Below are 12,245 nucleotides of genomic sequence, written 5' to 3' on the forward strand. Positions count from 1 at the left end.
CTTTTTTTTTTTTTTTTAGGAAGTTACCTTCGACTCTCCCAAGAGGAGACCTACTTGCTTTTTTGAGAAAAATTTCTGGACCACTATGAGAAGACTTCCTGGGTACTATGAAAAACCTTCTCTGAGAAGATCTTGTGGCCTCTTATGGAAATGCCAAGACTCAATTAAATTAAAATAATAATGAAGTAAATTCATTTCTTTCGGGTTATCTATGAGGCACTTCGAGCTTCGTCTCTTCTATAGAAAAACCTTTTGCTCTTCTGCGAGAGGTCCATTAACTTTCTTCTCTGATAAGGACTAGCCTTTTGGCTATCTCCTTTAAAAATGCCTTTGGCCTTACTTCGGTTAGAAGACTCTCTGACCAACTATGAAATCCTGGACATGCTGGCCCAATATGATAAGCTAAACTGGGCTTCTATAAGAAGAACATTATGTCTCGTTTATGAAACTACCCTCGGCTCCCCTATGAGAAGACCTTATAGCTTTTATCAGAAGATTTCCTGGCCTTCTGCGAGAAACCTTCTAGGCTTCTATGAGAAGATATTGTGACTTCTTAAGATTGGTATTTTCCTCTCTAGTAAATAAAAATAAAAATTAAACATCTTCAGTTTTTTTCGGGCTATCTCTGAGACCTCTTTCAGACCTTCGACTCTTTTCAGAAAAGACATTCCGCTCTTCTGCGAGTGATCCTTCAGCTTTCTTTTATAAAAAGGACTTCTGTTCTTCTATTAAAAATAATTCTTGTCTTGTATCTCAACATAACCTGGTGCTATTCTACGGAGATGCTCTCTTATCTCCTTGAATACCAACAAAACGTTTGTTCTTTTTTTCTTCAGAAGAGATATGTACCTAAAAGGTCTTTCCTCTAAAAAGCGGACTTTGGGGGATGAGAGGAAAATCTGTTAATCTATAATCGCAGCAACAAAAAAAACCCAGGCGATAACTTGTCAAATTCTAACACGAACATGTTATTAGCAGGAGAACCTCGACGGTTCAATGAGCTCACCACCTCCCACCTCAAATGCTGGGAAACGGTGTTAGAATAACGTTCCATCACTCCCACTCGCCAAAAACGAAGAGCGGTTCCAAACGTGTGTGTGGTGTGGTAATGTCAAAAGCATGGGCATGGTGTGGTGTGGTGTGGTGTGGTGAGTTTATTGCACTTGTGTTCATTAATCGTGATTAACATTCATCGTTTGATCCCCCCAACCCCTGCCCACCTTGCAAAACTCACATTTTTCGTTGTTGCAATTTTCCCTCTGATGTTGTTGTTGCTATTATTTTCCACAGCACATGAATGAATTCTGAAAAGCAGCATTCAAATTTGTGTGAGTACGTCTGTGTGTGTGTGTGGGCATGTGTTTGCATTTGAGTGTTGCAAATATCCAAACAAATGTGTGTGAGTGTGTGTGTGTCTGTGTATCCCTGTGTTGGTGTCTGTTTGGCCGGTGTTTTGTTGGGCTCACGTTAGGTTTTGTGTAAAATGCCGCGCGTAAATTGACACTAGTCTATGGCATTAATTGCCTTTTTTGCTGCAAAGCGTTGAAAAGCCCAAGCAAACAGTCAGCCAGCCAGTCATCCAACTTCATCCTTCCACACTCCCTGCCCGCCTGCCTATTTGGCCAAACTGTAGTTTACAACCAGTTTGCCATCAAACCTTTTTTCTTCTTCGTCTTCTCCGTTTCCTCTTTCCTTGGAAGATTGGCGTTCGTGTTTTGTTTGGTTTCTCCTTGTGCTGTTGTGTGTGTGTGTGCGCGAGTGTGTGTCTGTGTGAATGTGTTAAATGGCGCGTCGTTGTTGTTCCCGCGCCTTTGGTTGGTCAAAAGAATCTAAATCATCACACCATTTTGAGTGAGTGTTGTTGGGCTTACATCTTCTTTTTTACTCTGTGTTGTTGTTGTTGTTGTTGCTGTTGTTATTTTGACGCTGTTTTTAGTTTGTGCTTGCTTTGTTTACTTTTTTGTTTTTCTTTTGTTGTGTGATATCGTTTTTTTTTTTGTTTTGTAGTGGCTGGTCGTTTGGTGAGAGGTAAGGCCATAAAGGAGAGTAAGTGTTTCTCAGAGTGCATGCATGTGTGTGTGTGCGTGTGTACGTGGGCACAATGGTGGAGAGTGTGTCTGGGTCGTCTGTGCGAATGGTGTTGATGTCGCATTTGTCCCTTTCGCTCCAATGAATTTTATAGGGTTATAAAGAGCAAACACAGTCAGCCAGCCAGCCATCCAGCCATCCAGCCCAACGGTGTCAACTTTTGAGTAAGTGTACAAGTGTGCGTGTGTGTGTGCGTTTTGTCTCAGCTCTTTATGAGACTTGTTTGTTTGTATGTTTTTTTGTTTTTGTGCTCACATTGTAGAGGGGAGCCAAATGTTTTGTCGTTCAAGTAAACTGCTGCTATCTCTGGGCTGAGCTGAGAGTCTCTTTTTGGGCTTGAGTAGGATTTCTGTGTGTGTGTGTGTGTGTAATTGTGGTAAAACATGTCACACAATCTTGCTCACAGATTAGGGATTTTGGCTCACACACTTTAGGTGTCGGTATTGGTGTTGATGTCGTCGTCGTCATCATCGTCATCGTAGCTGTGATATGTCTCGGCTTAAGTGTGTTGCTCGTTGGGTGAGTGTGTGTGTGTGTGAATTAGAGGGTTTGCCATTTGTTTACCCATGCAACGATAGCTGCTTGGCTGTGTGTGTAGCTGTGTGGAACACAAGTTTCCTTTTGTGTATATTTACGCTTATTAGAAATGTTACGTCTTGTTCTTTCGCTCTCATGGAATTGTCACATAAGTTGTTCACCATTTGTCGCCGTCAGCGTTGTCGTGTTGTTGTTGTTGCTGCTGCTGGATCCATGCCATTCGTTGGGTTTTAAGCAGCAAAAGTGTCGCCTTTTCATTCGCTCCCATAACACATGGCTGGCAAAGACATTGTCGTCGCCGTTGACGTTGTTGTTGCTGTTGCTGTTGGGGCACACAGATTAAGAAAGCCCCAAAAAAGTGATTTTTTTTCTTAAGGACGTAGAGGGGGGTTTGTCATCTTCTCTCCAGCCAGCCAAAGGTGACAATGTTTGTTCACGACAAGTTTTAGAGAGCAGCATCTGCCTAGGTGGCTATGTGACAAAAATCCTTGTTATCTCATGCTACTCCTGGATATCCTTCTCAACGTTATTGCCTCTTCTAATCTCTGGCAGATGAGCCAGAGATTTGTCCTCCTTCCTCTCCCTTGGCCCAGCTAACCGATTAAATAAATAAAGCTGTCTCGTTTACACTTGGGCGCCATTCGGCAAAGTGGAAATATGTCTTGTCATTTTAAGTGTGAGAAGTTGTCACCCCAGCAAAAAAAAAAACCAGGTTTTTTTGTTGTTCCTCTGGAGCAGAAGACGTTGGGATTCTTGCAAAAACAAAAAATATCTTGCTGTTTAGAGAGCATTGCCTCTTAAGTGTCCATGTGAGAGTGTGTGAGTGTACCCCATGTGTTGGTAATAATGTTTTCACTTATTGTCACCTGAATAGTGCTATAAGTCTGTCTCTTTTTCACGCCCCGAAACACCAAACTAGCCAGCAACAACAAGAACACCAACCCCTGGCAAATCCCACAATTGCGACGGTAGGTGGCCCAGCAATTCTAGTTCAAATCCCAATACTTTGTTTTAATGTTTAACTTTTTTTAGTGGCTGTCTGCCGTATTTTTTTGTGATTTTTTGTTTCCTAAATAAAATTTGTCAACCAAAAGCGTTCTCTCTCTCTCAAACCAAAATCAACTCTCTCTCTTTGGGGAAACACACAATCACACTCAGGGTTTACCTTTGACTGAGTGATTCCAAGTTCCAATTGGAAAACCCTTATTAAACCGGTTACTCTCCTCTCTTGGAACACTCTCTCAAATTGCCCTCTCATTTAAAACTCATAAACACTCTTTCGCTCTTGCTCAAACCTCACGCTTTGCTGTGTGAGTGTTGCCCTGCTGCACACCATGCCATTTGACTGTGTGTGTGTGAGTGTTGTCGCACGTCGCACCTCTGGGGGTTGCACTACTCTGATTTGTGTGTGTATTTCCAGTTTGCAAGCGACCGGCGTTAAGCTCGTATCGGTGGTGTACAACGTATTGACACGACGTGACGACGACGACGTAGTATTTGTTGTTCTTTTAGTTTTGTCTACTTTTTAAATGGAATTTCGTGTTGTTTAAATTTACAGCCTACAACAACCACGGTGGGGTTATCGAAAAGCAACAACAAAAACGCAAAACCAAAAAGGGTTTTGGCCACGGTTTTAACAACAAAAAACGCCAGTCAATTGAAAATTTTGACTAAATAAAACCCCCGAGAAATAAGAAAAAATATTTGAGAAAAAAAAAAAAAACAAAAATAAATAAATTCCATGCCAATGTGATTAAAACAACAACAAAAGTTAAAACAACAACAAAAGCAAGAAAACAAAACAAAAAAATAATTGTGATTTATTTTAAGCAGAAAAAATTAAAAAAAAAATTATTTTGAAACAAAGCAAACCAAGCAATTCAATTCAATTTCTCAAATACAACAACAAATATTGTGCAATTCTTTTAAACAAAAAAACCCAACAACAACAAGCAATTTTGAAACAACAAAATCCAAACACCTAACCAGTGTCCATTTATCGCCTCCGATATTTCATTCCCAGTTCCTGACCAACGAATGTAATGTAATGAGATACGATACCCAGGAGTTGCTTCACCAGTCAGCTGAAGATCCATTCGCCAGGTTCGCAAATGGTATGGCATATCACCCATTTCTGCAACTGTCTCGACCCACTGACTTCAGCGTGTCCTCGCTGTTGACGGCGGGAAATCAAACGACAACGCAGTCGGCCGTATCCGTCGACTCCAGTGGCACATCCTCATCATCGTCATCCGTGGCCGCTGCTGCCGTTTTGCCTCCGGCCGCCACCTCACCGCCCCGGCATCTGGCAAGTGCCCAACAGCAACAAGCCCATCATTTGGCCGGCATTGGAGGTGGCCAGTCATCGCCAGTTGGTGGCCAGCAACCGCCTCAGCTGTCGCCGGGCCAAGAGTCCCACAGCAACAACAACAACGAATCATCCAATTGTCGAATACCCTCCCGGAATCATCCTCCATTGTTGAGCTGTTCCAACGACAGCACCAACAGCAGTGAGGCCACAAATCCCTCGCGAACGGCCAGCAGCTGCAATAATACTAACAACAACAACAACAATTTGCCGTCGGCTTTACTGAGTGCCTCACATTCGGCTGCTGCTGTGGCAGCTGCTGCTGCGGCCGCCGCCGCTTCAACGGGACACGCCATACCACCGCATTCATCGCCCCAAGCTCAAGCGCCCCCACCCACACATCCTCATCACTCACCAGTACCTGGTCACCTAGGAGCTCATTTGCCTCAACAGCCACCGTATTTCCCAGCAGCTGCCCTGGCCGCCCTAGCCGGTAGTCCTGCGGGTCCGCATCCGGGTTTGTATCCAGGCCCGTTACGTTTTCCGCCCCACCATCCGCATCATCACCACCATCCGCTGGGCACGGCCTATACGACCGCCGAAGACGTGGTATTAGCCTCAGCGGTGGCCCATCAATTGCATCCGGCCATGCGTCCGCTGCGTGCCCTGCAGCCGGAGGAGGATGGGGTGGTCGATGATCCCAAGGTGACGCTGGAGGGCAAGGAGCTGTGGGAGAAATTTCACAAACTTGGCACGGAAATGGTCATAACGAAGAGTGGAAGGTAAGTGGAGAACAAAAAAGGAATATTTTTTTAAAGTTACCGTCGGCACGGACGCGAACAGGGATGGGAAAAGTGAAGTGTAAACATGAATTGAAAGGATAATGAGGACAGGGAAAAATGTGTTAAATGGCAGGATGAAGTGTGAAAACCTCCCAAGGACCTGAAATTGATTTTGAGAAAATAGAAAAGGTTTTGAATGTTTAAAATTTTATAAATCTTAGTTTTAATGTTTCATAAACCATCGCAGATGCTGCATCTGCCAAATGAAAATAATTTCGGGAACGAATTGAAATTTTTGTAAAAAAAATGTATTCGAAATAAATATAGGGAGAACAGAAAGAGGAAAGGAAAGTTCGATGAAAAAATAATAAAAAAAATAATATTTTTTAAATGCTTTAAAAATAGAAAAAATTAATTCTTGAAAAATAACACATTCCCCCAAAGGATTTGAAAGATTTTTACATTTTCCAAAAAAAAAAAAATAAATAAATAAACAAATAAATAAATAATAATAATTTGAGAATTGTTATGAAATCTTTCAGAAAAATCAGAATTTTTAACAAATCTTAAGATTATAAAACATCGTTTTTGGTTTTAAAAAACACCTTCAAATTTTTTTTAATAAAAATCCTGGACTTTTAATAGAAGGTACATCCAAGGGTTTTGAAAAACTGCAGCAGATAATTAAAAAATGAAATAATTTTTTTTATCAAATCCATGGCCGTTGAAAACCTTGTTCAGTATCGAAATTTTTTTCGCTTTACTGAAAATTTATATTTTGAACATTTTTTTAAATAAAAACCCAGAGCCAATTGAAAGACCTATACCTGATAAATATAGAAATTGAATTTTTGTTATCAAATCTTAGGGTTTTGAGGGGGTTTTTTAAACCCTAAGGTCTTTCAAATTGGATATTAGAAAAACATGAACATTTTGAATATTTTTTATTCAAAAGTTTGAATTTTAGAGAAAAGGGGATATTTTGAATATTTTTAATAAAAACTCAGGATATTTAAAGGGAGATACATCCGGGGAAGGGGTCTAATTTCCTGTAGCTGCTATTTACAAAAATCAGAACTTTTTATCAAATCTTACGGTTTAAAGATGATATTTTTCCAAATCCATGGTCTGTGAGAATTTTTTTCAGTATCGAATATTTTTTTCGCTTTACTGAAAACCTTTTAGGAAGAATATAATTTCAAGAAAGGATTTGAAAAATCTGTGCCTGATAAATATAGAGCTGGATTTTTTAACAAATCCTAGAGATTTGAAGATTTTTTGAGATTTTTTCGCTTAGAGATAAAGGAATATTCTGAATATTTTAAATAAAAACTCAGGCTTTTTAAAGGGAGATACATCCAGGGAAGGGGTTTAATTTCCTGTTCCTTATAATTAAAAAAAAATGAGAAGTTTTAATCAAATCTTAAGGTTTAAAAATAAGATTTTTCCAAATCCCTGGGCTTTGATTTTTTTTTTCTCAGTATCGAATATTTTTTCGCTTTACTGAAAATCAATATTTCGAACAGATTTTTTTTTAATAAAAACCCAGAACTTTTTAAGGAAGATAATTTCGAAGAAGTATTTAAAAAATCTGTATCTGAGTTTTAAAAAACGCTATCAGGATTGAATATTTTTCTTGCTCTAAGAAAAAAGGGGATATTTTGAGTAATTTCAATAAGAAATGAGTATTTTTATGGTTTTGAAAAACTTTTACAGGATTGGATTTTTTTTCCTCTTTCTTCTCCTCTTTATTCCAAGACTTGATAAAAAGTAATCTAGGACTTTGAATAAAAGTTGTATTCGTGAAAGGGTTTGAAACACATGCACCTGATGATGAAAAATCTGAAAATTTTTATTCGAGATTTAGAAGAGGATTTAGTGTTATGGTCTTCATAAGGGATATTTTCTGCAAAACGATTTTAGAAACTTTCATAGAAACTTATTTCCTTGGAAATAATTTTCATAAGAATTCAAATTTTCAAAAGTAAAGACTTTAAAAAGGCGTAAGAAGTTTCGCTAAAAAGAAATTTTTCTTATTTTTTTTTTCAAACTGATTTATTATGGATAGTGTTTGAAATAAAAACACTGGAAAATTTATTGAATTTAAATTTTCTGCGAAACAGAAGAAATTTCTTAGGGGTCCAAAAAGGATATATTCAGCAAAAATATTTCAGAAACATATTTTTAGAAATATTTACCAGATCTCTAAAAAGTTTGTCTTCCTTGGATATATTTTGCCTCAGATTTTTTTAATTTTTTTTTCGATCCAAATGTTTTATGGGTTGCTTCTTACAAATTTTGACATGTTTGTCCAATACAATTTTCGATTTTGGAAGAAGAAAAAAATAATTTTCCAGGGTAGGGAGTTTTTTTTAATATAGGACCTTCCGGTGGACTCGAAAATAGCAATGTTTTTCCCAAAAGAAAAATGTTTTGATTAGAGAAGTATTTTTAATATTTGTAGAAATTTGGTATATTTTGAAAAATAGGGCTTCATAAATCTGTACATTTCAATAATTATCCTCTAAAATTTCACAGCGAATTATGAAGCGGGAGCACTCCTGGCACTAGAAAAATCAAAACGAGAAAAATCCCATTTTTCGGTTTCGGCCGAGTTGGATTTTCAAGCACAAGGCTCTAAATATATCCTAAAATATAACATTTAGGAGAGGGACTAGGAGCCTAGGCCTCTTTGACTGCGTCGGAGTTTCATTGCAAATCGTCACAAGACAATCATTCCACTGTGATCTCCATTATCTGGAAAGCCTTCTCTGCGATATTTAAAATTTAATTACTCTTTATACACCAGCTTTAGTTCGTGTGGATTTTAGCACCCTACTTTTAGCTGTAGAACAAAAATCCGTCATATCTTTAACCTGATTAAGCATTTTTTTCTTTATGTTTTAAGTCCTGACTGTATTCCAGATTTCTCTATAGAAAGCTCACAGAGATCCCAAAAACCAATTGAGCTCATATTTTGGCCGAGGATTATTAGTATTTCTATATTTTAAAAAATGTGGATCTTCATCAGCTTGAGGACTTTGGCTCTTCCCCTCGAATACTTCGTAAAGAAGCTACCCAGTTAACAATTTTTGTCCCGTGGGCTCCGATTTTAGATTTTTTCCCTAGATTTCTCATTTATTCATTTTTATTGATTTCTCTAAATTTCTACTAAAAATTGGACCGATTTTCTTATTTTTAAGGAACTTCTGGACTATTTCCTGCGTTTTTTGGCGATTACCTAAATACACTCGTAAAAATACCAAATAGAGAATCTCTGCGGATGTTCAAAGAATTCTCTTTCAAATTCGACAGAAATCCCGTAAATTGTAAAAATCTCTAAAAAATTTCAAATGGCGTATCTCTGCGGATGTTCAAAGTATTGCCTTTCTCTGGAAACTCAAATATATATATATATATTTTTTTTTAGAAATTTCTTAGTAAATCTTCCGTTTTCGGTGACTATTTTTTATATAACCGAAATCGAAAGAAATTTCGGAACTAGAGTCAAAAATTTCAGCAGACATTCGGACCGAATTCGGAAAGAACTCGGAATAAAACCTTAGCTGGTTATAAAGAGTCACGGAAATAGCATTTTCTGGGTGTTTGGAAAGATAACCTCTTATAAGACCATTATTTACCACTAGAAATCAGTTGTGAGCACGAGTTCAAGCAGTTTTAAAATTCTCTGCCTTTTTCAAAACAGATCCCCTGAAATACTCTCCAAATTAAATTATTTCCTGAATCTCCTTCATTTAATCACTTGAAAACAAACACTACTTCTATACAAATTGAAAATTCCGCCCTTTCTCTTTTTTTCCTCTATTCTCCATTGCCTATCTCCTCTTTTCTTGCTTTTACCTAATTTATTTTTATTATTTAAATCACTAAACGAATTAGTTTTGTGAGTCAAAAGTAATTTCATTGCACACATAACAGAAAATGTGCGTTACTTTTTTGAAAGTAAATTAGCGAGGAAGGCTGGCAGGCAGTCGGGGAGGCAATCATCCAGCCAGCCAGGACTGAAAATGAATTGAAATTGAAAAGTGCGCAAGATTTCAAGCGTAACGCAAAGTTTTGTAAACATTGAAAGTTGTTGTTTTTATTTTTATATTTTTTTGTTTCGAAATGGAGTTGGAGATAATGGTAGCAAATTGAAACAAATGTTTTGGAAATTAAATTGAATTAAATTAAATTAAAAAAAAATGAAAAAATTAGAGAGAGAAAGGAATTAAAGAGAAAAATACCGATTTGGAGATTGTTTGAAATTTTTAAGGGAAACTGGTATTATTAAAAATACATTTTAGGGTTAAAACCCAACTTTGTGGGAGTTTATGTAAAAATCTCCAACAAAGCATCGTTTTAGAAGGATGATATCAAAGAAAAAAATTTTCTTCACAATATTTTACTATAAGTCACCACGGAAAAGAAATCCGCATATCCATTGTATATCCAGAAAATACTTCAAACAAATTTGCCTAAAAAACTCGAAAATATTTCGTAATATTTTTGATTAATTTTTCCTCGCCCCTTTTTCGAGTTCGATGCCTGAAAGTAACATAAAAATTTATTATAGGTGGAAGATGTTAAAGGAAGAAATATTTTACACTAAATTTCACAATAAATCTCAGAATAAACTATATATCTAAATTTGTGTACTACAAGTGAAAAATATGTGTTTGCTGTTTTTACATGATAATTTAACACATTTCCATTCTTAGTCAATATCACCCTTAATAATCGATTTTTTGGATAAAGTCTCAAAGACAAAAATATTCTTCAGCACATTTTAGTAGAAGTCACCAAGGATCAATTTTTCCTGGCCTTTTTTTCAAGTTGACGCCTGAAAGTAACATAAAATTTCATTTTAGGTGGAAGGTATTAAAGGAAGAAATATTCTACACTATTTTTCAATATAAATCTCAAAATAAACCATATGTCTAGGTGTAATAGGTTTTAAGAAAATTAGATTGGAAATTTTTATAGTACACATAATTTTGTTTGCCTTTTTTTACATGATAATTTAACACTTTTCCATTCTTAGTCAATAACTCCCATAATAATTCATTTTTTGGAAAAAGTCTCAAGGACAGAAATGTTCCTCATCAAATTTCACTATAGGTCATCAAGGAAATGGAATCTCTATTTCCATTATATATACGGAAAATATTTAAAACAATTTTGCAAAAAAAAAAAATCCAAAAATTTTTGTCAATTTTGTTTTATTAATTTTTCTTTGGACTTTTTTCGATTTGACACCTGAAAGTATCATATAATTTCGTTTTATGCAGAAACTGTCAAAGGAAGAAATATTCTACACTAAATTTCACCATATATCTCAGAATAAATCATATATCTAGCTCTCACTGTTTTTAAGCAAATTACATTTGAAATTAGTATATTACATGTGAAAATTTTGAGTTAGCTTTTTTACATGATAATTTTACACCTTTCCAAAGCAAGTCAAAATCTCCCTTTATACATCATTTTTTGGCGAAAATGTCAAGGGAAGAATTATTCTACATCGAATTTTGTTGTGAGTCTCTGACCAAAAGATATTTGTATATTCAATATATACCCAGGAAAAAAATATCATAAATTTTTGTTTATAAAAAACCTTGCTTATTTTCAATTAAAAACTCGTTCCCAATTCCCTGCAAATTTTCTCACAATTTCACTATCCAATAGCCAGCCGGGGTGGTGTAAAATTCTTAAAAGAGGACCTGGTATTCGTTTTTTAGATCAAAACCCCCAAAAGGAGTTTCGGAGGTTTTAGGCCAATCTTTGTTAAGGGCTTTCTATAGTTTTGGCCAATATACAAAAGGGACGCCTAAAGTTTGAGTTATATTTCCTAACATTTAGGTTTGAACTTTGATATTTGTCAAAGATCTTTGGATTATACCCAGAATCATTGGCACTGTAAATAGGTCATGTAGATCCACGTTTTTGGTATAGCTCTCTTTTGGCCAATATACAAAGGGACGCCTATAGTTTGAGTAATTTTTCGCAACATTTAGGTTAGAGCCTTGATATTTGTCGAAGATCTTTGGATAACACCCAGAATCGTTGGTACAGAAAATGGGTCATTACTCCATGGAAGAATTACTCCGAGTTTTTTTACGCTTCAATCATGTTTTCCTCCTAATATCGCCAATTTTTGGCATTTCGTTTTCGGTTTAGCTGTAGTTTAGTTAAAACTCTCGGGTTTCTTTGAATTTATCTCCAGAGATGGGCATTTGCAATCGGATTCCTGGAAAGTATTTTTTTCTTGGGGGACGTGGACGGATGCTCGGATATTCGACCCTATAGTCCGGGGCCAAAATCCGGAACTACTGTGGAAAATATGGGTATCATTTCAAAGCTAATAAATTATCCAACAGAATCAAGTTGTCCGAGGCCTAAACACCCATATACCTCGATCCAGGCTTAGCTTAGTTTAGTAAAAAATAATTTTTTTTTCGAATATGTCTCAAGAGGTGTTTATTTGCAATCTGATTCCGGGAAAGTATTTCATTCTTGGGGGACGGAGC

The 12,245-nt window shown here is 36.6% G+C and overlaps 1 protein-coding gene across 5 annotated transcripts in view; it reads left to right on the forward strand.

Annotated features, from left to right (window-relative positions):
- Positions 1-12,245, forward strand: part of LOC101891159 (optomotor-blind protein) — a 167,507-nt gene that overhangs the window by 22,146 nt on the left and 133,116 nt on the right. For all 5 annotated transcript variants that reach the window (XM_059122343.1, XM_059122347.1, XM_059122346.1 and 2 more), the window contains exon 2: positions 4,184-5,715. In XM_059122343.1, the coding sequence (XP_058978326.1) occupies positions 4,673-5,715 (1,043 nt within the window). In that variant the 5' untranslated portion in view covers positions 4,184-4,672. The remainder of the gene's footprint in view (positions 1-4,183; positions 5,716-12,245) is intronic.

Source organism: Musca domestica, unplaced genomic scaffold, assembly GCF_030504385.1.
Source record: "Musca domestica strain aabys unplaced genomic scaffold, Musca_domestica.polishedcontigs.V.1.1 20, whole genome shotgun sequence".
Classification (NCBI taxonomy): Eukaryota; Metazoa; Arthropoda; class Insecta; order Diptera; family Muscidae; genus Musca; species Musca domestica.